Consider the following 23,746-nt stretch of genomic DNA (forward strand, 5'->3'; position numbering starts at 1 on the left):
AGTTAGCCTATGAGAGACACCCCCAGAGAGCTCCAGGCACCTATGCGAGCACCACAACAGAGCGAGCTTTTCCACTCCTGGCCCCAGCAGACTGGGACACCCTGAGGCTGCCACAAGCGGAGCGATCCCCGCGCGCAGCCAGAACTGGATGGCAGCTGCGTCCTTTCAAAGGCGGCGCATCTAGCACACCCTAGCAAGCCACCTAGTGGATAGTCCCACCCCAGGCACTGCACCACACAAGCTCAGGCCCGCGAGATTTATTTATAGCTCCAGAAACGAGATTGACAGGAGGCTGAGCCAATGAGAGTGCGCCTCTCGGCAAGTTGGCGGTTGGCCTGCCGCGGAGGACCATTTGGCCAATGGGCAGCCCGACGAGCTGCAGCGGGCGGGCTCTCCGCGCAGTGGGCGGATGGAGCAGCTGCCGCTCTATGGGACGGGTGGAGGCGGTGCGGGCTGAGGAGCTCGCGGCTCGTTAAGCGCCGCCTCAGCCCCTGCCGGCGAGGAAGCGCGAGCAGTGGCGGCTCCTCACCCCCCGCGCGGGAGCCCGGACCCAGGTGAGCGCGGCGGCCGGGACACGCCCCCTCCTCAGCCCGGGGCCTCGTGGAGCGCAGGTGGGGGCCCCGCTGCGGGGGCTCCGGGCTGGTTCCGCTGGGCAGAGCCGCCGGCGAACCCTGCCCGTCCCAGACCGTTACCTCGGGGGCCGGGACCCCCGCCCGGCTGTGCCGCGAGCGCGGCGCGTGGGGGTCCCAAGCGGGGTCTCCCTGGCCAGTGCCCCGGCCCATCACTTCCCCCCGCCGCCCCCGGAGCAGGGACCGTATCTCCGGAAGCTCCTCCCCGCGGGGGCTGCCCCCTCCCCGCGGAATGAGGCGACGGTTATTTCTCGCTGCTGCCGAAGCAGCCCAGTCGGCGCCCGCGCAGCCCGGGACTCGTGGGGGCGATTGGCAGGTCCGCGAGCTCCGCTGCCCCCCGGCGCTACGGGATACCGGGGCCAAGGGATGTAGCTGTAAAGAAAATCAAGGGGTGATGGTAAGAGAGAAACGACACCAGTAAACAGATGCGAGTGAGACCGTTCAGGGGAGCAGGGGTCGGAATCCAGCCTTAATTTGTCCTGTGTTCTAGGAATTACACGGGGTGTTTCGTCCTGCCGAGCCCGTGTGCTGGACAGCCCCAGGCACAGCAGGGTGGTCTGGCCTTGACTTTTTGATTATCTCTGAATTGCTTTTCATTTTTGCTAAAGTTGTTACGATAGTTACGTTATTTATCAGTCTTGAGCACCCTGCTAATGCTCAGTGGTTATAGTATTTATATTATTGAGCGTGATCTACATGAGACTTTCTTCAAAGTGACTTACAAATTTTACCTCTAACCCTCTCAGCCATTCTATGAAGTAGATGCACTGCTAGAACCCTCCTATTTACTACTGGAGAAAACTGTAGTAGAGAAGTTCCTGCTTGTAGTCAGTGTCAAATGAGATTAGAATGAATTTGGTTTTGGTTCCTGGTCTTGTGCTTACGCTCATTCTCGTAACCTTAAATACAGAAAAATGCTCTAATGAAAGAAAGTGTTTAAAAAAGGCTGTAATGAATGTGTATCCATTTATTTTTCTCTTTATAATTTTTCTTTTTGTATATTAAAACAGCTTTTTAAAGGTGTGTGGTTTTTTTGGCTATTGTGAATTCTGTTTTCTAGGTACTTGTGCTCCAATGTGTGTTAAGGTTTCCTCAGAACCACAAGGTTCTTTGGGTCCTGATCCTATCGAGACTTATGCATATGCATAGTTGGACTGCAGGATTTGGTCATTAACACACATCAGGTTTTGGCACACATTTGAAACTACTTAATGTCTGTTGACCAAAGGTGTCTGCAAGTATGTAGACATTAAATAATTATTTGATTCAGTAAGATAAGGATGAAAGATGTTGGGGGTTCTCAACCGCCATTGCCTTAAATATCTTGCAGAGTCAGGCCTTTAGTCACATCATCCATAGTGGGGAAGCCTAGGCCATCTCTATACTGGAGAAGTTTCACAAGTTTAACTAAATACATCTAGATAAATTGGTAGAAACCGTATAATATAAATATATTTCAACTGGTTGACCCCTCATTTAGATCAGTTTTATTTGCTAAATTATTTTAGTAATTTAAGCAATTATTGTAAACTAAATAGATAGCTGAAGGTTAAATGGTTTAAGTACATCAACATTGGGGCATGCACTGGGTTAACAAGGTCAATTAAAAATTTTAGTTAAATTGGTACAACCTTTCTAGTATTGATAAGATCTTAGAATGTGCAGTCTCTGATGCAGTGTAGTACAGTAACGCCTTGTTTAACATTGTAGGTATATTCCTGAAAAATGCTTCTTTAAGCGAAACGATGTTAAACTTATCCAATTTCCCCATAAGAATTAATGTAAATGGGAGGGTTGGGATCCAGGGGAATTTTTTTCACCAGACAAAAGACTATATATCTATATATATCTATATACACAGTATAAGTTTTAAACAATTTAATACTGTACACAGCAATGATGATTGTGAAGCTTGGTTGAGGTGGTGGAGTCAGATATTTCATAGGGAATGTCTTACTGCTAAATGATGAACTAGCACTCGGCTGAGCCCTCAAGGGTTAACACATTGTTAATGTAGCCTGACACTCGACAAGGCAGCACAAATAGAGGGAGGAGACAGCATGGCAGTGGCTGCAAACCTTGGAAATTGAAGAGCTGATGAACCTAGGGTGACCAGATGTCCCAAATTTTATAGGGACAGCCCTGATATTTGGGGCTTTTTCTTATATAGATGTCGATTACCCCCTACTCTGATTTTTCACATTTGTTGTCTGGTCACCCTAGATGAACCCACACTATCCCATTGGAGGGCACCGCTCCCTCCACTTTCCAAAGTGCTGGGTGGTGGTCATGGTGCATGTGTGTGTGAGAGAGAGAGACAGACATGCGTGTGAGAGAGAGACGCGCATTACCCTTTTAGGTACGCTGACCCCACTCTAAGTACATTGCCTTTTTATGTAGATCAGCAAGTTGAGACAGCAGCTGCTGCTAGCAAGCTCCCTCTGTCCTGAGCCCTGTCGTGTCCCTCCCCCTGCTCTGTGGAGATGGGGTACCGGAGTAGGGGGAGGGGGACACCCTGACATTAGCACTCCTCTTTCCACCCCTGCCATGCATGGCAAGCGGGAGGCTCCTGGGAGCAGCTCCAAGGCAGAGGGCAGGAGCAGCACACGGCAGTGCGGGAGTGCCACCTGAATTGATAGCCTGATAGGTGGCTGCTGCACAGGGAACTTTGGGGAGCTGATGCGGGGGACTGTTGGTCCACCCTGGTTCCAAGCCCTCACCAGCTAACTCCAATGAGCTGTCAAGTATCAGAGAGGTAGCCGTGTTAGTCTGGATCTGTAAAAGCAGCAAAGAATCCTGTGGCACCTTATAGACTAACAGACGTATGGGAGCATGAGCTTTCATGGGTGAATACCCACTTCGTCAGATGCATGGGCTGCTCTTTCTGCAAGCACTGGACGAAGCAGGTGGGTGCCAACCAACATTATAAGGGAGCACTGTGCAATTTTAAATGAGCATGTTCTCTAATTGATCAGCAACGTGACAACGAAACAACCTTAACCAGACAACGTTAAGTGAGGAGTTACTGTACCCCTAAATAATGTTAACTAGATTATAGATGGAAAGAAGGAGCGGGCGGGGGTTGGGAAGAGTGGCATAAGAGCAAAACTAACCAACCAAAACCCACGATACTACTTACTTCATTTGGAAACATCTAGTTTTGCACATATTACTGTGGCTTACTTTCTTCCGTCTCCTTTCTGCTGGTTGTTTGAGACATTCATATATCATGCCTTGTCTTATAAAAACTCTTTGGGCAATGACTGTCTTATGTGTTTGTACAGAACAGTGGGATCCCAGTCCTGATTGGGACCTCTAGATGTTACCGCAGATCACCATAATAGCTCTTTAAAGTCAACCTAATGCTGTTACTGTCAGCATTGTTGACAACATTAATCTCCCAGTCAATTAGGCCTGTCATCTGAGAATCATTTTAGGTTCCTCCATCTTTTCAATCGTACATATACAAGCCATATAAAAATCTCACTGCTTTTTCCCTTAACACTTCCAAGATCTTTTCTCTCTCTCTCTAGCCGTACTACTTTAACTCTCATTTAGGCCTTCATCTTCCAACTAGATTACTGCAACCTACTCTTTGACCTTCCTTATGTCCATCTCATCTCCCTCAGACCATTCAAAATGGGGGTGCTAAATTAATTTTTCCTGACCTATAATTCAAACCATATCAGTCCTCTCTCTGAATCTCTCCACTGGTTCTCCCTCTCTTGCTTCACATCAAATTCAATCTTCTTGTCTACTTTAAATGTCTTTCACAACTTTCATGAAAGCTTATGCTCAAATAAGTTATTAGTCTCTAAGGTGCCACAAGTACTCCTGTTCTTTCTTCACAACTCTGCTCTTCCTATTTATCTATTCTTATATCTTATTGCATTGTCCCAGGTGCTCTTTCAGTGTCAGCCTTTATTGCATCTTTGTCCACTTCTCCCATAAGTACCTTCATGATGCTCCTTACATGTGGAATGCCCTCTCCAAATTAATATGTAAAGCAGCTGCCCAACTCTTCTTAAATTCCCTCACTACAGCCATTATACTAATGGTAAATTACCAAGTGGAAAGGGTTGGGAAGGTGTCTGATATTAATATTTTTTTATATCTTAAGAAAAGACTTGTAACCTGAAAGTTGTGCTCAGTGTTAGTCTGCGTAATCACGTGCTCCCATAACTGTTACCCTCTTCTCTTCTGTTACTATGTGTTTTTACAGCTGTTAACACAGTGAGGCCCGAGTTGATTGGGGTCTTTAGGTGCCAGTATAGAAAAAAGATTTTTCCTTTTGCTCTTAAGTGATGACCTATTTGAATGAGAAATAAATTATCAATTCTGAACTGGAACATTTGAACCCAAAGAAATTCTCACCAGCTGAGTAACACACTTCTGTCAGATGGAATTTGAAATAGAAAAGCTGGCAGTATCTTAAAGAAACAATATCAGGTACTTAGGCTTCATTTATGCCATTTCATAATTGTGTAATCTAGTATGACGAAAGTCCTTCAGATTTCTCTGGTACTTAAAAAAAAAAATAAAAAAAAAATCCCAGAAACCAGACATTGGCCTGTTTTGGGAACTCTGATCTGCTCAGGTAGTCCAAAAAGGCTGAATACTTAGAATTTTCCAGTAAATTGAGCTATTGGCTGGGCAATACCGGCATAGCTACCTCCGACACTACCCCCTGGTGTGAAGGGTAGCGGTGGCCGGAGTGTAGTGTTCTCAGATGATTCCTTGGGGACTGCTGCCAGCTGGTGTAGGTTGAAGGAGCTTTGAGGCCTTGCTGTAACCCATGCCAGAGCTATAGCTGTGGTTGAAGGAAAGTTGGAAACTGCTGGACCACCCAATTTCTTGTACTGCACAGACCTGTGTAGAATTGAATCTAGCATATTGTCTTCTGTGCATCCAACTAACACTGTTTTGGGTTCCTGTGCATACTATATTGGATCTGGAGCAGTTAACTAAAATACTGTGACTCTGGAAATGCTAATTTAGAGCTTTGATCCTTCAGTTCACTGTTCACAGGTGCACTACTGTGCCTGCATAGTCTTGTTGATTTCAGTGATGCTCTGTGCAAGTGCACCACTGTTACTTATGTGCAGTGAATCACAGGATTGAGGCCTTGGACTATACGTCTTTTCTTGAAGAGTTAATCTTATGCAGCACCTTGAACGGTGAGGCTTGGTCCTGTTTGGGCCATTTGGTACTGCTGTAACAAATACTAATATTATGGATATTTGTAGCATACAAACAAAACCTGTGTTAATTGTGTCTTTTCAAAAACAAAACTTTAATGAAAAGGACAAATTAGTATGTCAGGTAGTATTCAGGTTTGAAGAAAGTATCCCAAAAATGGGTGACAGGAAAGGAGAATTAATCAGCTTGTGCCATACTTGACTGTCCTCTTTAGTAAAGAGCGTCATAGTCCTAATACTGTTTCTATTATGTGTTTTGATATAGAAATGAGACAGTTTATGAATATATTTTTGTGCCTCTAACTGATCAATTGTGTTCCCTTTGTAAACAGGAGTAGAAGCATGAAGAAGTTTACTTTATGAAGGCTAATGAGTGATTCGAGTAAAAGTTCGAAGCGATGTGACTGCTGGACTGGTTTTACAGAGCTTTTGAAATGAGAGAACTACATCTCTCATTCCTGTTGGTCAAGTGACGCTAATGGTGGAATAAACTGACTTCAGTACAAATAAAACTGATCAATCCAAATCGCAAGTACAGTATAAACAAGTGTGATGTTGAAATGAGATGAGGCTCCGAAATGGAACTGTGGCCACCGTGTTATTTTTCATCACTTCTTTTCTCAGTTTGTCCTGGTACACTGCATGGCAAAATGGTAAAGGTAAGACAAATATTTTCTGAAAAGAAATTGAACTCTAGCTATCCGTGAAGGAGAAGTGAATGATGCAACATATGCTGGTTTTTTTTTTTAATGCTTTTTTTAGTGCTTGTAAGCTGTAAACTAAATGTTGACTACTTCTGCTCAAGAATATTACCTTGATGAGTAATATGCATCTGTTCTTGCAGTCAGAAAATCAACCTGGAGGGATGCCTATTGTTTTTGTTTGAAAACATATTTCTGTGGAGATAAACAAGACTTTTTTCTTTCTTGATGGAAAAGGGCTATTTTAGGCAGTATCTCCATTGCACATTTGCAGGAGAAACAGATGCTCTTCTCTAATTTTTCCTGTGACAGTTGCCCAGTGCGCCAGGCTGGAGAATATAAACATGACTTTTTGTTGCCACATACTATTTTTTCCTATTGATTTGGTGATTGAAACAACAGACTACCACTCAACATCTTTTGAGAGATTTTTCTCCCTTCTGTCTTGCCTTTTGAGGGAAATGTAAAAAATTTTCAGTTTGACCTGTTTATATGAAATATTCCCTTTCTAATAATGTAAATAAGAAATTAGTGAATTCTGTATATTAGATTGTTACAAAACTGATATGTTTGGTGAGTATTGTAATTACTGTTATCTCAAGTCACTTTAAAATGATGAATTTTGCTCTAATTACCCCTGCTTAGACAGACTTTCTCAATGGGGGATGTGAGTGCATCTAACTTTCCGGAGGAACAGGGGGTTGGTGGCGGCGGCAGTACAGTGAGTCTAAGAGTAGAAGTGCCACGGATGGGTGGGCAATTACCAGATCACAATGCCTCTCTCTCTCTCTCTCTCTCTCTCTCAAATTTTGTGGAGGGACAGCCAGATTAAATTTGAGTGAGTGGCACTGTGATTTGGCACTTTTGCCATCCTTCCAGCGCCCCTTATCTGATGCTTTGTAAACAGGTAGGGATGTTTTTATAGCACCATTTGACCTGCATTTTGAGTAATTTGCCTAGTAGTTCATGAACACACATATACGGAACACTAGGTGTCAGTCTACTTGCATTGTAAGGATGGGCGTAGGATCCAAGCTTTTAAAAATAAAATAAACTTAAAAAATGCTAAGGTGGGACATGGTTTTTTACTCCCCCCCCCAAAAAAAAAAAAAATGGCTGGGAACCTCTATGCTAAGAGAGTGCTGTTTTGGGGTTCTGATCCTGATCCTGCACCACTGAAGCATTGACTTAGAGGAAAGCAAGCCAAGACTTGCCGGGAATCCCATCTGTTACAGAGAAAGCCAGAGTCTTTTTTAAAAAAAATCTTTGAGAAGAAAGAAAAACAAAGCCTTTGGAAGAAACATACAGGCTGTGTTGCAGGTTGGCTAATTTCTCTTCATTGGGCATTTGTAGGAGAAACAGATGCTGTGTCCTGTAATCTGTTTTGTAACAGTTGGTCAATGGGCTTGGCTGCTGAACATAAACATCAATGAAACGGCTGGATTCTTGAGGTCATGATACTGTAAATTTGTTTTAACTGGGCAATATAAATCTAAATTTGACAAACAACGAAAACAGAAAGATATTAAAATTGTACCAGAAATGTTGAATTTTGCATCTTGACTTATAAAATACATGTGCTCTTTCTAATAAAAGTTTTATGCTATACAGCTTGGGCAAAGATATTACATCATGCTGCTTCTGCAAATTCTGATGACAGTGTCTTTGTTTATAAATACCTTGATACATATCTGTGGACTTTTAGTCAGAGTGGATTTGATTTAAATCACTAGTCAGGAAGACTCAATTTAACCGTAGATTTCTATATAAAAGTGCATTCTTGTGAAGAATATGTATTAAGGTTATAACAACCAACAACTCAGAGAGATGTAGGTTTCATTTTTAGAAGGTACACACTACATTTTAAAAGTGATTTATTTTGAAAACTTTTTAGATTAGTTTTACAGCTATATCAGAAAATGAATGATTGTTTGGTTATTTCATTTACCCAAGGGAATTTGAAGCAGATATTTATGAAGTCATTTGGAGGTGAACTATCTCTAATTCAACAGGTTAATCATTAATATTTGGAGGATTTTCTTGCCATGCTGTAATAGGAGGAGAACATCACCAAACAGACATTTAAATTATTTTTTTTAATTAAAACAACAATATTATGTATTGTGGATTTTTTTCTTCAACAGCAAACATATTTTAACAAAACAAGCGTTTGAATTTAGTTAAACATTGAAGTTTTTTAAATCAGGTTTGTTTTTGTTAAAATTGTTTTTAACATGAAAACTTTAAAATATTGGCTTCTAGTGCTAACTCGGTTGTCTTCACCTTCGTTTTCCTGTTTGTTCATAATCTGGAAAATAAAAACAAGCTTTTCTGCTTTTTCAGGTCTCAAACCATTTCTCAATTTTGAATGAACTAGTCTAAAGGAAGAAAATATTCTTTCTACAGCGGCAGAAGAAGCTACTGCTGTTAAAAGTGAGATTATCACTTCAACAGTCTCTGAATCAAGTGCTTTAGTTACTTCCACCAGTTCACTGGTGTGACTTTCTTTAAAACATCATCAGCAAACATGTATTTCTTGAATTATTCACCCTTAGCTCTGAAATTTTTTAGAGTTGGCATTATGGAGGGATGTTTGCTGGATGTCCATGTCATAGCCAACTCCTCTTCTTCAGCAGTTAAGGTTTAACTCTGATACTGAGTATTGAGAATATTTGTAAGAAAATGAGCTGGAGATAGTGCTTGTCATAGAAGATCAGGGTTGGAAGGGACCTCAGGAGATCATCTAGTCCAATCTCCTTCTCAAAGCAGGACCAACCCCAACTAAATCATCCCAGCCAGGGTTTTGTCAAGCCAGACCTTAAAAATCTCTAAGGAAGGAGATTCCACCACTTCCCTAGGTAACCCATTCCAGTGCTTCACCACCCTCCTAGTGAAATAGTGTTTCCTAATATCCAACCTAAACCTCCCCCGCTGCAACTTGAGACCATTGCTCCTTGTTCTGTCACCTGGTACCACTGAGAGCAGTCTAGATCCATCCTCTTTGGAACCCCCTTTCAGGTAGTTGAAAGCAACTATCAAATTTCCCCTCATTCTTTTCTTCTGCAGACTAAATAATTCCAGTTCCCTCAGCCTCTCCTCATAAGTGATATGCTCCAGCCCCCTAATAATTTTTGTTGCCCTCCTCTGGACTCTTTCCAGTTTTTCCACATCTTTCTTATAGTGTGGGGCCCATTTGTTTTTTAATGCTTGTAATTTAACTCTGTCATTGGATATTTCTCTTTTTAAGATCTCACTCAGTGCCTTCCAGATTTCAACAGAGTCAGCAATAAAACAGCTATTTCCCTGTATTTTGTTCAAGGCTACGGAAATAGGCTTCAGGTTACTCAGTATGTGTTTAACATTTTCTCTTAAGCCCAGTGTTGAGGACTTTGGCTGTCACAGTGCCATCTATTTTTTCACAGTTTTGTTCACAAACTGTCGTCAGATTAGGCCAGTTCTTGATATAGTGCTCAAAACAGTCCGCTGCTGAGTTCCATTGCACGTCTTGTGGGAGAGTTAGCTTGGTTCCTCCCACTTTTTTCAGAGCAGCTGCTGCAAAGTGGTTGTTACAGAAGTATTTTGCAATTTCAACAACATTAGCCTTTATTTCTGGAACACAAAAGTCTTTGGCTAGGAGATGCATCAAATGAACACTGCAACCATATTTTATTAGCTTGGGACTCTCTTCTAAGTTTCTTCTGATCTTGGATACATTTGCAGCATTGTCTGTGATCAAGCTGCGTACTAGACATTTGAATTTTTTTTCAGTTTGTTATAGCTTTTAGTGCTACTTCTTGTAAACATTGCATGTGTCCATTTCCTAATGTATCAGTTGTTTCTGTAAGGAAGACATTCCCTTCTTCTGTTGTCACACAAGCACATACAGCAGGATCATTGCGGACATTGCTCCACCCATCAAGACTCAGGTTAACAATTTTACCCTCCAGACCTTTTAAGCACTCTGCTCAACTGCTCTTTCATACACTTTATCCAGCAATTTGCCTGCAACATCTGCTCTCTTGGGGGGACTGTATCCTGGTCTTAGTGACTGAACCATGTTAATGAAGTGTGGGTTCTCAGTCATATGGAAAGGAGAGTTTGTTGCATAAACAAACTGGTCAGTTTTTTCATTAATTATCTTTTTTTGTAATCTGTTGGTTCTTATCACAAACTTATCTATGATTGTTTCTGGATGATGGAGGTTTTTTTTTTCTTTTTGCTACAGGTGATATATTGTGGCTATGTGACATACGTGATGTGACTTGAAACACTATAATTGGCAGATAACTCTGAAACTATAGAAAAAGATGGTGATCTTGAAGGTGCATAGTCTTCAGAATCCTTTATGTTGAGGATAGATTCTCCTAAACAAAATAAGTCAATGCAGTTATTTAATTATTATTACAATACTGCTCATTTAGTATCACTCATTGCATTCACTGACACTCAGTACTACTTTAAAGGTGAAATTGTAAAAGGAAGATCTGCCTATTTCAGCTAGTTATTTTTTATCACAACTGCATCTAAAATGATAGTACCATAGAGTAACAACTATATTTTTTTGCTCAAATGTGAGAATTCAAGAATAGTCCAGAAGGAAGACAGGCAGTCCTCAAGGAAGAAGTATGAAATAAAAAAGTTTACCAACCTGAAGATCCTGCATGTTCAGACATGTTCCTTTCATCATCTTCAATGCAGTTTCCTCCTGAGAAGGAACACATCTCATGATGATGTTTCATTCAGGCAACCAGGCCTTGCATTTCTTTGTTGCACTGTTTGCATTTTGCACGCGTGCCTGTCTTACCCACAGGTAGAGGAACTTCATGAAAATATTTCCAAACTGGGTCTCTTTTACGGCCTGCTGCCATTATAGGTTTTCCCTTGTAGTGAGAGAATGGTATGGTAGATCTCAAGTCAATGAAGGCTACACTCAGAAAGACCTTAAGACTTCTGGAATATGCTGCTCAAACAGTTTCACTTTTTGTTTCTACTGCCTGTCCCTCCCTTCTCACATTTATCTCCAGACTTCTTCTCCTTGTCCAGATCTATTCCGCCCTCAACAATCTTCTGTTCATTGAACTTTTTGAAACTTTGCACTTTTAGAGAGAGGTAAGGGATTGACTCTGTGTACACAAATTTGCAGAGGGACAATAGGGTTGAGATGTTATTTCACACCTCTATATATTTATTTTATTTTAAAACATTTTTGCTGTTTACAAGCATCTCTGGAGACACAAATCCACAGTTTGAGAACTGCAAAACTAAGCATCTGTGATGGTATCTTCTAGACTGAGCACTGAGTCCCATTGGGTGATAGAAAGATTAACTTATATAATCTATACAGAAGCCCCTGGAACCCTATAAGTTTGGGTCCCTAATCCATAAACTATTGGAACTCATTTACAAAACTTTTTCTTAAACATTACATGAATCTATTGTCTAATACTATAGAATTAGAATTTATCATCCCTATTCTATGGTGAGATATATTTGAGCTATAATGTATCTTATTTAAAACTATCTTTAGATAGGTTTTTTCCTCAAAAGCATTTTATCAAAAAAATCCAATTTAAATTAAAAAAAAATCCTAAATTTATTTATTTATTTATTTATATTTTCAAATCATTAATTTTTATCCATCCTGCTGGTAACTGAGAGGGAATATGAATGATATTCAATTGATTTGAGGAACTGGTTTGTTGTGTGTGTGCACGCATACACATTGGTTTTCCTATAAGAAAAATAGTTTGGTTTGCTATTCCAAAGATTTGATTTTTTTATTACTATGTGCTTCAACTAAAAAAGACTCTTATGTCTCTAATTTCAGATGTCTTTTGTAATTTTAAGAAACTCATCAGGTAGACAGTGGGGAAAAACAAATTATTAATAATCACCTTTTATTATTTTCATTGTGATTAGTTAGTCTGTTATATACATATTAGGTAATAACCTAATTTAAGGGTTTATCCTGTTGGTGCTAGTGAGACATTCAAGAGTTTGAACAGTAGACTGCAATTCAGTAGAAATTGTGGTTGGGATGTTGGCATGCATTCACGAAAGGATGAGTGCATTACTTAGCCACAAACGTCTAATGCTTCTTTAGACAAATCACTCCTTGGCCTCCCTTCACCTGAAGTGGCTTGAAGCTTAATTAACATTTGACAATATTTTGATATTTTTTGGAAGAGAGGTATTGTTACTGTATGACCAGTCTTGCTGTCTAGGAATTTGGGGCCACTCACAAACATGTAAGTTTTCAGTTAATATCGTAATGCAAGTGCATCATTTTGTATGTCCAAAGTGCCAGAACATATTAGTCATTCCTATTCAGAGGGGAAACATGCGGTGTCACAGATGGTGCCTTCTAGACAAAACTGTAACCAGTGATTAGGGTTTCCTCTTGAGGGTAATTCAGTTTTACATTCAGCAAATATTCGTCTTTTCTGTAAATTTCTCAGGACAAAAGTGGTTCTCCTGATCCGTCTATTACTACATGTAAAAGAGTAATGTGTTATCGTAGGTAATTGTTATATTTAACATTTAAATTATGGTAGCACACACAGGTTCAGGATCAGGCACAGAGATGGCTTTTGTCCTAAATCCCATATAAACTGTGAATCATTAGGCATAATTTAAGGGGGAATAAAAAGATAGCTTTGAGTGCTGGTAGAAGTAATAAATGTATGGGTTAAATTAAACACAACCACAGAGGTGTAAAAATAGGAACAGGAACATATGTACACTTATTGCAGAAGAAAACACTATCATAGAAAGAATCTGTGGAAAAAATAACTGCTTGGTGGTTTTCCTCTGAAACAAAATAGTGTAGTGAACAGACTTGTTCAGTCTGCCTTAAAGTCCTTCTCTATTGTGACCACAAAGGCCATCTCTCTCCTTCCAGGCTGGTTTTCATAGCTATCCTGCATCTTGGAAATTACCTTCTGATAGTATCCCAGGAAGATTTGTACAACCTGGGATTTCACACTTACTTTCCAAAATGCTTAATAGGTAGTCCAAGTCCTTTTCCTCATAAGATCCTACCATAGCACAGCTTTGAAGCTTGAAATGTTCTAAATGAATATAATCAGATCGTAATCTTGTACAAACTGTTTCTGGAATGCAAAATCCAGATTTCTAAGGTAATACAATGTTGTCACTACTTAATAACCCGTAGATTAATCAATATTATCATATGTTTTATTTTGAGTTTTCTGAATGAACAGTGTGAGAGATTATTAGAAGTTGAAGGTCATGCCGTAGGTCACTGTAGGGTTGCTAGGTGTCTGTTTTTTTGACTGGATCATCTGGTCAAGGAGAGGGCTAGCAGTGTGTAGTTGGTCGCTGGGGGCAGTGGTGCTAAGGCAGACTCTATGCTTGGCTCTGGGGAAGCGACTGCCCTGGCATGTCCCGCTCCTAGGCATAGAGACTGACTTGGGAGGCTCCACTCACTGCCCCAGCCTGCAGGTGCCACCCTGAGTGCTGGCTCCACAGCTCCTAGGGCTGGGAATCTGGGACGGGCGTGAAAGTGGGGTACCACAGCCAGCTTCCTCCATTCCCGGGAAATGCTGGGGCAGTGCCAGTGTGGCTGCTATTTAAGAAGCTGCCTTAAACAGCAGCAGCCTTCTGGGGCCCTCACAAACCGTACCAGCAGAGCTAGCACCTCAAACCCCTCTTGCGCTCCAAGTGTCTGCCCCATTTGGAACCCTCTCCTGCACCTGAATGCCCTCCCGGAGCCACACCCCAGTGTCACCATCCCCCAGAAGCCAGGGAGAGCTGGGCAGCAGAGCCGTTGTACCACCTGGGGAGCAGCAACTGCAGCTGCTCTCTGGCCCGTGGGTGCCCATGGGGAGCCTGTGGCTGCTACTGGGTTTTGCAGGGCACGAGCGATGTGAGCCTGTTCGCAGCCCTGGCACCAGAGTCTCCTGGAGCCTTGAGGGCTGAAGTCAGGTAACAGTACTTCAGAGGGAATCTCGTTTGCCTGTACACATGCACGATTTGGTGCTCCTGTGCACCACTAGGTGTGTGGCACTTTCTAGGGAGCAGTCAGGTGGTCACTGATCCCCAGGGCATGTGCTCTGGCTGACGTTGGTTACTTCGTATGAAAAAATCAAAACGTAAATTTCATTTCCTTCTCCCCACAAACTTTTAAGTTCTGGATGCAACATTGTCATCTCTGCTGATATGTGCACTGCAATGGCTGCATGGATAGGCTGTCAAAATCTGAGCGATGCCCTCACTAACTTTACTCTGTAGACCTTTTTGTAAAGGGACACTATCCAGTCAAAATTCACAGACCTGATTCTTGCATTGTGATTCGGCAGCATTTTACAGATAACTATACAGCGTACAAGGCAGTGGAGAATCAGGCTACATAGGTATTAAACTAGCTGCTTTACAAATACATTGTTTTTAAAATTGAAAAATGCATTTTTGCCATTAATTCTAATTGTTTTTTTGCATTTCACTCATCTTAGATAATAAAAATTGAAGTTAGTTGTATTGCCATTTCTAGTATTTAACTTCATTTTCCCTCATTTCTGACCCCAGCCCAGAGCCTACTCCTCCACCCATAACCCCTCCCATACCCCCAGCACCAAGCATCCTCCTGCTGTTCCTAACAACTGCCCCAGTTAGGTGGCCCTGTTTCCCACAAGCAGCCGATAGCTGCTTGAGGAGGAAGAGTCAGATGGCAATGCTCCAAATTTTTGCCTCCCTTCCCCGGTAGTTCCTATCCAGAAGCCTCCACTTCAGCCCCACTGAGCTGTGTACACTGCAATTAAATGGTCTGCTGGCATGACTCAGTGGACTGGAGCTGTAACATTACTGTGTAGACATTTGGGCTCTGAGTCCCTCCCCCATTGGGGGTCTCAGAGCTTGAGGTTCAGCTAGAACAAACACAGCCCCACAACGAGCCCCAGTCCGGAGAAAGAGGGCAGCCAGGTTTAATTGCTGTGTAGACATACCCAGCCACACCCCCTCCCAGCAAGTAGGACACAGCAACTGCTGCCTTGGTAGCTATGCGGGCCAGTCCCTGCAGGAGGTGCATGTATGTTAGTGTGGTTTTGGGTGTGTCTTTGTCAGTGCACTGGGGCTGGTCCAACCTCTGCCAGTGGAATGGCCACTGCAACCCATCCAGTCAGTGGATCATATCAGGAGCCATGCCAGCAGCCAGACATCGCGGTACACAAAGCCTGGCACTTCACACTGGTGGGTGCCTGCTGGAGTCTGCAAAAAGTAAGTGGGTCCTATGATCTGATGGTGCCAACACCATGGGCAGTGCAAAAAGGGCCTGTCAACAGAGAATGCATAGCTTCACTTGGACTGTTGTTCCTGAAACAGAAGAGCTAGTTCCTGGCTATGGTAATCTCCCTCACGCCCATATACAGACCCTTTGTTTCAAATAAAGAACAACTTGGAGAAAGTTTATTTTTAATGGCACCTCCCCAATGTTTTATTTGTGACACACTCATATACAAATAATATATTTTTATTACAGTGTACAATCCCTGATGACGTGTCACTTCTTCAGTTCCTTCTTACCGCTAGTGATGGTTGTTGGAGCAGCTCTCTTCTCTTGCTATGGCAAGTGATCCCCAGTGGACTTTCCCTTGTTGTATCTGTGAATTGTTAAACTTAGGATTAGTTAGTTTTCATTAATTCACAGTTAGTTAAGATAAGTTTTAGTTGGGAGTTTCCACCCCCCACAACCACGGTCTCCCCTCCCAGGGACCGGGGAATGTCTCGTTCTCTGGAGAGTCCTGTCTGAAGCCTATGCCAAAGGGAGTCTCACACGACTCCTGCTTGAAGTGTTTTCCGGGGAAGCTCATCAAACTCAGAAGTGCACAATCTACAAAGGCCTCCACCCAAAGACTAAGAAGGAAAAGAGACTTTAGGCTAAAATTGTTCCTCATGGAGTCAGCCTTTCATCCTCAGCTGACAAAGGCGTTGTCCGACTGCAAGCTCAGCACTTCGGTGCAGAATGCGCTGGCCTCAGTAAGAGAGGATGTGGTGGCAAGAAAGGACTTGGCCTCCAGAGACCCTCAACACTGCCACTCCCCAGCACTGAAGACTTCCTTTGGTGTGAGTGCACGGCACTGCTCGGATTTGCTGACGCCGCACAAGAAGACCAACACAGGTTGCTCTCCCACTAGAGCAGTGGAACAAGGAGACGCTAGCAGGGTCCATACTGCACTGGGGTGCCCTTCTCCAGCGCAGCTGGCACCATCAATTCCAGCCTCATAGGGAGGTCTGTCGAGTCCAGCTCTTGTGGAATCCCCAGTGCGGGAGTCAGTTGGAGGAGTTGGACCTTCCCTCCACTCCGGACACCTTTGAGGCAGCCAGAGACCTTATAGCGATGAGAGCGCAGTCCCCTGCACAGGTGCAGCAAAGAGGCGCTGTGCCTTTTAAAGGGAAGCCGGTGATTATGTGACGCTGCTCACCCTCACCTCGGCGCTGCTCCCTGACACTGTCTTGCTCCACAGCACCTTGGTCACTGAGGTCGGAGTCTTCATCTAACTTGGAGGCAGAGTTGTACTCCTCTAGAAAGAACTGGCACCATTCTCTGCACCGCACCAGACAGGAGGAAGGGCAGACATTGCCTACGATGCCATGGCCACTGCAGTGGCAGGTGCCAGCTCAATGGCCCTTCTCGATCCTGTGGGCCTACCACCAAGGGTCCAGATCAGGTCAGTTGTATCAAAGGCACATGGTCCTCCATCATCCTCTGTAGCTCAGGAACCTCCTCGAGGCCATGAGATGGGCACCTAAGCCACAGCAGGGGCCGGAACAGTTCCAGAAGCCAGCACCACACAAGGCCCATCTGTGCAGGGGGATTTCTGTGAGTCGAAGGGACAGGAGGACTCAGTGCCCCCGTGGGCATCCTCCTCCTTCTGCCTTGATGAGGCAGTGGCAGGCACATCTACCACGCTGCTGGCTGTGGACAACATAGCCCACCAGGAATTACTCAGAAGGAATAGCAGGACAGACCCCATGGTCGACATTCTGGTGCCTGAAGGTCCATCGAGGGTAGCTTTATCTCTCATTAAGACCATTCAGAACACTACTAAAGTGTTGTGACAAATGCCTGCCTCTCCTTCCTCCCCACAGCCAAAGGGTGAAGTAGTAGTATTTTGTGCCTTCAAAAGGGTATGAGTACCTTTTTCACTCACTGACAGCTGGGCACATTGGTTGGTGCGACTGCTAACAAAAAAAGGAAAGGCAAGGGCAACCGGAACCGACTCCCAAGTCCAAGGAGGCAAAGAAGCTAGATTTCTTCAGTAGGAAAGTGTATTCTACCGGGGTCTCTAGCTTTGCATTGTCAATGAGCAAGTGGTCCGCAGCCACTACAACTTTAACTCATGGAACACGTCCAAATTCAAGGAGCTTCTTCTGGCTGATTCTCATTCGGAGTTTGCCGCTGTCCTTGAGGAAGGCAAGGTCGTTGCGAGGACCTCCTTACAGGCCTCCCTGGACTCTGCAGACTCGGCAGCCCAGACTATGGGGGGAGGGATAGCTCAATGGTTTGAGCATTGGCCTGCTAAACCCAGAGTTGTGAGTTCAGTCCTTGAGGGAGCCACTTAGAGATCTGGGGCAAAAATTGGTCCTGCTAGTGAAGGCAGGGAGTTGGACTCAATGATCTTTTGAGGTCCCTTCCAGTTCTAGGAGATTGGTATATCTCCAGTTATTACCTTATTACCTTAGCCATTGCTATGAGAAGGAGCTCATGGCTTCAGGCGTCGGGACTTCCGCATGAAGTTCTGTAGACAATTCAAGACTTGTCTTTCAGTGGCTCAGGGCTTTTCTCAGGGCACCCAGGAAGCCCTCAAGCTGTGGGACTTGTACATTGCCCACTTGATACATCTGGAGGTATCGTACCTTCCGGGCTCTTGAAATGAACTGGCTGATCATCTCAGCAGGTCCTTCCACAACCACAAGTCGTCCCTCTGTCCGGATGTCATGATCAACATTTTCCAAAGGTGAGGATTTCCCCAGATAGACTTGTTTGTAACATAGCACAACAGGAAGTCTCAGCAGTTTTGTTCCTTCCTGAATCACAGCCTGTGCTCACTCGCAGATGCCTTTCTCCCCCCTTGGAAGGGGCACCTGCTGTATTCATTCCCACCCTTTCCGCTCATGCACAAGGTCCTGCTTAAAGTCCAAAGAGAGGGAGCATCAATGATCTTGATAGTACCGGGATGGCCACATCACCGCTGGTTCACCATACTTCTAGACCTGTCAGTGGACACACCTATAGCACTGCCTCTGGTCCTGGACTTGATCACGCAGGACCATGGCCGCCTCCAGTATCTTAATCTAGAGACACCACCTCATGGCATGGAAACCCTGTGACTAAACCCTTGGGAGCTCACATGCTCAGGACTCCATTAGGGAGGTTGTCCTTGGCAGCAGGAAACTATCCATTCGAGTCACTTATTTGGCTAAGTGGAAGAGGTTCTCGATTTGGTCACTGCAAGAGGACGCCCTCTATTACAGTCAATTCCCTTTATCCTGGACTGTTTTCTGCACCTGAAACAGCAAGGCCTGGCGGTATCGTCAATAAAGGTGCTCCTGGCTGGCATCTCTACTTTCCATCCCAGTTCTGCTGACTGGTCAGTGTTTGCTAACCCCATGGTCGGCCGCTTCCTCAAGGAACTAGATAGTCTGTACCCTCATGTAAGACCCCATGGGATCTCAACCTGGTGCTCTCAAGGCTGATAGGCCCTCCTTGTGAGCCCTTAGCAACATGCTCCCTCTTCTACCTTTCCTGGAAAGTGGCATTCCTGGTGGCAATAACTTTAGCCATGGGAGGTGTCTGAGCTTAGGGCCTTGATCTCCGAGCCCCCTTATACTCCCTTTTTTTTTTTTATAAGGACAAGGTACAGTTGTGGCCACACCTAACTTTCTTCCCAAAGATAGTTTTGCAGTTCCACACGAATCAGGACATATTTCTTCCAGTGTTCTTTCCTAAGCCGCATGCTTGTAACCAGCAATGGATTCCCTGGATGTCAGACGAGTGTTAGCTGTTTACATTGAGCAGACAAAGCAGTATTGAAAATCAACACAGCTCTTCATTGCAATTGCTGAGTGGATAAGGGGGCTTCCAGTGTCATTCCAAAGGATCTTTTCATAGCAGTGTACATTGGGTCAGCTCTGAAACCCTCTGGAGTCACGCCTTCATGGCTGTGTATATAGGTCCCTGCCGACCTGCCACCTCTTCATCCACCACCACCACTCCTTGCCGGAGTACTTCAACAGAGGTGTAGGCAGGTAGGTCTTGGAATGGACATGAACAACATCTCAAAGAACAACAGTTACGAGAGGTAGGCACCTGTATTAGGACGTGCTATGACCTAGCAAATATACCTGTCCCAGCAAATAACAGTGTACTACACAAGATCACAGGCTTCCTCGGCAGCATTCCTGACACCGGTTCCCATTCAAGACATCTGCAAGGCAGCAACGTGGTCATCGATCCACACCTTCATGTCATGCTATGCCATTACACAGCAGGCCAGAGACGATGTTGCGTTTGGCAGAGAGAGCAGTGATGCAGTCTGTGACTCAGTGAACTCCTCCTCCTAGGGACTGCTTGGGAGTCACCTGCTTGTAATTGACATGAGCAAGCACTCGAAGAAAAAAGTTGCCTACCTCTTGTAACTGTTGTTCTTTGAGATGTTGTTCATGTCCATTCCAAGACCTACCTGCCTACACCTCTGTTGAAGTACTCCGGCAAGGAGTGGTGGTGGTGGATGAAGAGGTGGCAGGTCGGCAGGGACCTATATACACAGCCATGAAGGCGTGACTCTAGAGGGTTTCAGAGCTGACCCAATGTGCAGTGCTAGGGGAAAACCTTTCAATGACTGCATGTGGCACGGGCACATCTACTTGCAATGGGTATGAACAGCACATCTCAAAGAACAGCAGTTATGAGAGGTAGGTAACTGGTTTTTTTTATATTGGGAAGTATTAATAATCTTTGAACAATGCATGTCCAGTGGAATTGTAAAAGAATTAACTTAGCAGAACTCTAATTCCTAAAATGTAACTTTATTACATTAGGAATATCCATTCCTTTGGGATGAAAGGCACTATATGCAAGATTCTATGCTTCAAGTAGTTAAAAACCCTACAAACTAACGAAAAATAAAAAATACCTTGATTCCTTATTGTACTGTAAAATAACTTCTTTACCCTGCTCAGAAAATTAATTGGAATAATTTCATTTGTGCATTATGACTATTCTGAATGAAATCAGTGTGTATTTTTTTAAGCACTGCTATGTTTCTGTTCATTGTGTTGGTTTTAAGATGAAAGATATTTTAGCAAAATTTAGATCTTAAATTATGCTAATGAGCTGAATACACATGTATGAGAGGTGGTAATAGTGATCAAAAGAAAGATCTATTAAATGTGTTCCAAATTGTAAGAAACCGTGATTTTCAGTGTAACTTTTTTGATGCATATAGTTAAAAATGCAAAAATTCCGTTCATCTGTTAAATTATGGATGGGGGCTGTTTTATTTCTGTGATTGAAAATGATATCTTTTCCTATAGATTACACTAACTGTAGCAGAAACTAGCACAATTTCCTGTGTATTAGTCTTTTTTTTTGCCGAGGGGGGAGGGGAGAAATGAATTATATGGAACCTCTTAACTCTTGCTGATCTCAGTGAGGATCAAAGGTATTTTAAGTGTTGGGTGCTTACTGTGGAACTCGTTCAACATATGACTTCGGAATATGAGAAATTTTTTGTATCACTATCTCATCCTGTCAAGAGGAGATGCCAACACAGTCAACATCACTTCTTGATATTGAGACCGAAAGACAAACCAAATAACCAGGACTTGAACAATGAAGTTGAAGAATTTGTTAGTACATAGGAACACATGACAGCACAGTCCATTGAGCAACAAGTATGAATGCTGGTTAAATTAGTAGTGAGATGAAAAAAATCAAATGAGACTTTTTAAAAATGGGGAAAAAAAAGAAACCCAAGCTACAATGAAATAAAGAAATAATTGGCAGCATTTAAGCTGCAAGAATTATTTCCACACAAAATGTGTACTTAATTACCCTTAACAGCTGTAGTTGAGGCATAGAGAGAACCATATGCTTCTCTTGACATGAACTCCTTAATAATCTGGATTTTCTGATGCTTTGTTTTCATAGTGATATGTCCTATAAATGGTTGGCCCACCACCTCTCTCATTAGAAGATAGAGAAGAGCATGAGGTCTTGAGGTTTATAATTAAAAAAAAAATAGCAAGCTTTCTAAATTTGTGTCCTTTCTGTTTTGTACTATGAATATGTAATGGTACATAGGAAATCAGTCACATCAAAAGAGATTAAAACCTGTTCCCATTTATTCTATCCAGCTGTAAAAAAACAAACACTCTTAAATAGATGTGCAACTGTGCCATTATTAGTGTTAGGCTGCTTTAAACACTGTAACAGTTTCACAGCTATCCGATCAAATTTCTGCTATAGTATAAAGGTAAGTTACAAGTCATGCTTTTTTTTTGAAACCTTCCAAATCTTAATGCAGAGATCACTTCAAATGCTTTAATGTTCATTGGCCCTCCCAAGTATGGATGGGGTGTTAGGGCTTGTCTACAATTGAAACACTATAGTGGCATAGCTGCAGCTGTTCTGCTGTAGTGTTTCAGTATAGACACTGCCTACACTGAGGGGAGGGGTACTCCCATCAGCATAGGTATTCCACCTCCTTGAGAGGCAGTAGCTAGATCAGCGGAAGATTTCTTCCATCAGCCTAGCACTGTCTACATTGGGACTTAGGTTAGCTTAACTATGTTGCTCAGTAAAAGCAGCATGACATGCATCCGATGAAGTGGGTATTCACCCATGAAAGCTCATGCTCCAAAATGTCTGTTAGTCTATAAGGTGCCACAGGACTCTTTGCTGCTTTTACAGATCCAGACTAACACAGCTACTCCTCTGATACTTGATATGTTGCCTAGGGGGGTGGATTTTTCACACTCCTGAGAGACATAGCTGGGTTGATCTAATTTTCAGATGTAAATCAGACCTATGAAACAGAACCTTTAGTGACATTAGTTGTCAGCAGCGAGACGAAATTGCAAGAATTATAGTGAAGATTTGGCTTTTTACCGATTGGTGCTGACCAAGGTTTTGTCCTATCTGCACTCCAGGTAAACTGTTTTTTCATCTTTGGTTCAGGAAGATTTGTTGCTCACAATTATCAGTTGTTCAGTGTCTTAGTGTGTCTGTGTGTCCTGTATTTAGCCTCAGTAAACAGGGATTGCAATATATAAAATAATCTTAAAAAAAAAAAAAGTACCCTGTTGATTGGACCCTGATGTAAATGAGAATAGTACAGTATTTAAATAATTAAATTATCAGAATTTGGGAGTAAAATAACAAGTAGCTTGCTATTACTTTTTTCCTTATTTGGCAGGTAACTAGGGTCTCCTCATTTCATAGAATGTTCCTTTTTTGAGAACATATTTTAAATACCTTTAGTGCATATTAATCTTCATTTCAGGCATAAGCAGGATATAAGTGCAACTCACTGTCTGAAAAACACTTCCTTACTTCCTTCTACAAGTGATAACTAAGTGTTGGACTGGCAGCTTCCTGTGCAAAGTAAACCTCAAAAAACAATTAGAAATTGTGTAAACTATAACATGCTTCATGATTACATTTTGATTCAGTTGCCAATTCTATGAGTAATTATAATGGAGAAACTACTCTTGGAATTGATTGTAACTGAGAATTCTTTTGTGTGTCCACACAGTTCTATTGTGGGGTTTCCATTTGCCTTGAAACTAGTGGGCAGAACCAAATCTGCACCTCAGGTGGGAGCTGTGCCTTCAATTGAAAATGAGGATAATAATACTCATTTTTCTTTAAGTGATTTGTGATCTATGGATGAAAAGTGCAATTTAAGATTTCAATATTGTAAAAGGAAGCTACTTGCCTGTTGCTTTTTTAAAATGCTGCTTGACCTGGGTCAGGAAATGCTCTGTGAAAGAATTTTTGAGGTCACTGCAGAAGGATTTTGAGTCAAGGACATGTTCCTAAATTTGGATTTGAGTCCTAGAATTTTTACCACCCTGCTTGAGCGATTACTTTGTTTTTTGTGTGTTAACTGAAAACCTGACTGCTACATTTTTGCATCTGTTCTTGAAAGCAAAACTTCCCTATGAACTTGTTTAATTTGGGTCCTTAAATTATTGT

At 42.8% G+C, this 23,746-nt stretch overlaps 1 protein-coding gene across 6 annotated transcripts in view; it reads left to right on the top strand.

Annotated features, from left to right (window-relative positions):
• Positions 1-417: 417 nt before the first annotated feature.
• Positions 418-23,746, top strand: part of MGAT4A (alpha-1,3-mannosyl-glycoprotein 4-beta-N-acetylglucosaminyltransferase A) — a 148,003-nt gene continuing 124,674 nt past the window's right edge. For 5 of the 6 annotated variants that reach the window (XM_030570629.1, XM_030570656.1, XM_030570646.1 and 2 more), the window contains exons 1-2: positions 418-554; positions 6,160-6,486. In XM_030570629.1, coding sequence (XP_030426489.1) covers positions 6,393-6,486 — 94 coding nt within the window. In that variant the 5' untranslated portion in view covers positions 418-554; positions 6,160-6,392. Of the gene's footprint in view, positions 555-803; positions 1,027-6,159; positions 6,487-23,746 lie in introns of those variants that run through there. The other variant, XM_030570639.1, reaches the window with a different exon arrangement.

Source organism: Gopherus evgoodei, chromosome 1 (genome assembly GCF_007399415.2).
Source record: "Gopherus evgoodei ecotype Sinaloan lineage chromosome 1, rGopEvg1_v1.p, whole genome shotgun sequence".
NCBI lineage: Eukaryota > Metazoa > Chordata > Testudines > Testudinidae > Gopherus > Gopherus evgoodei.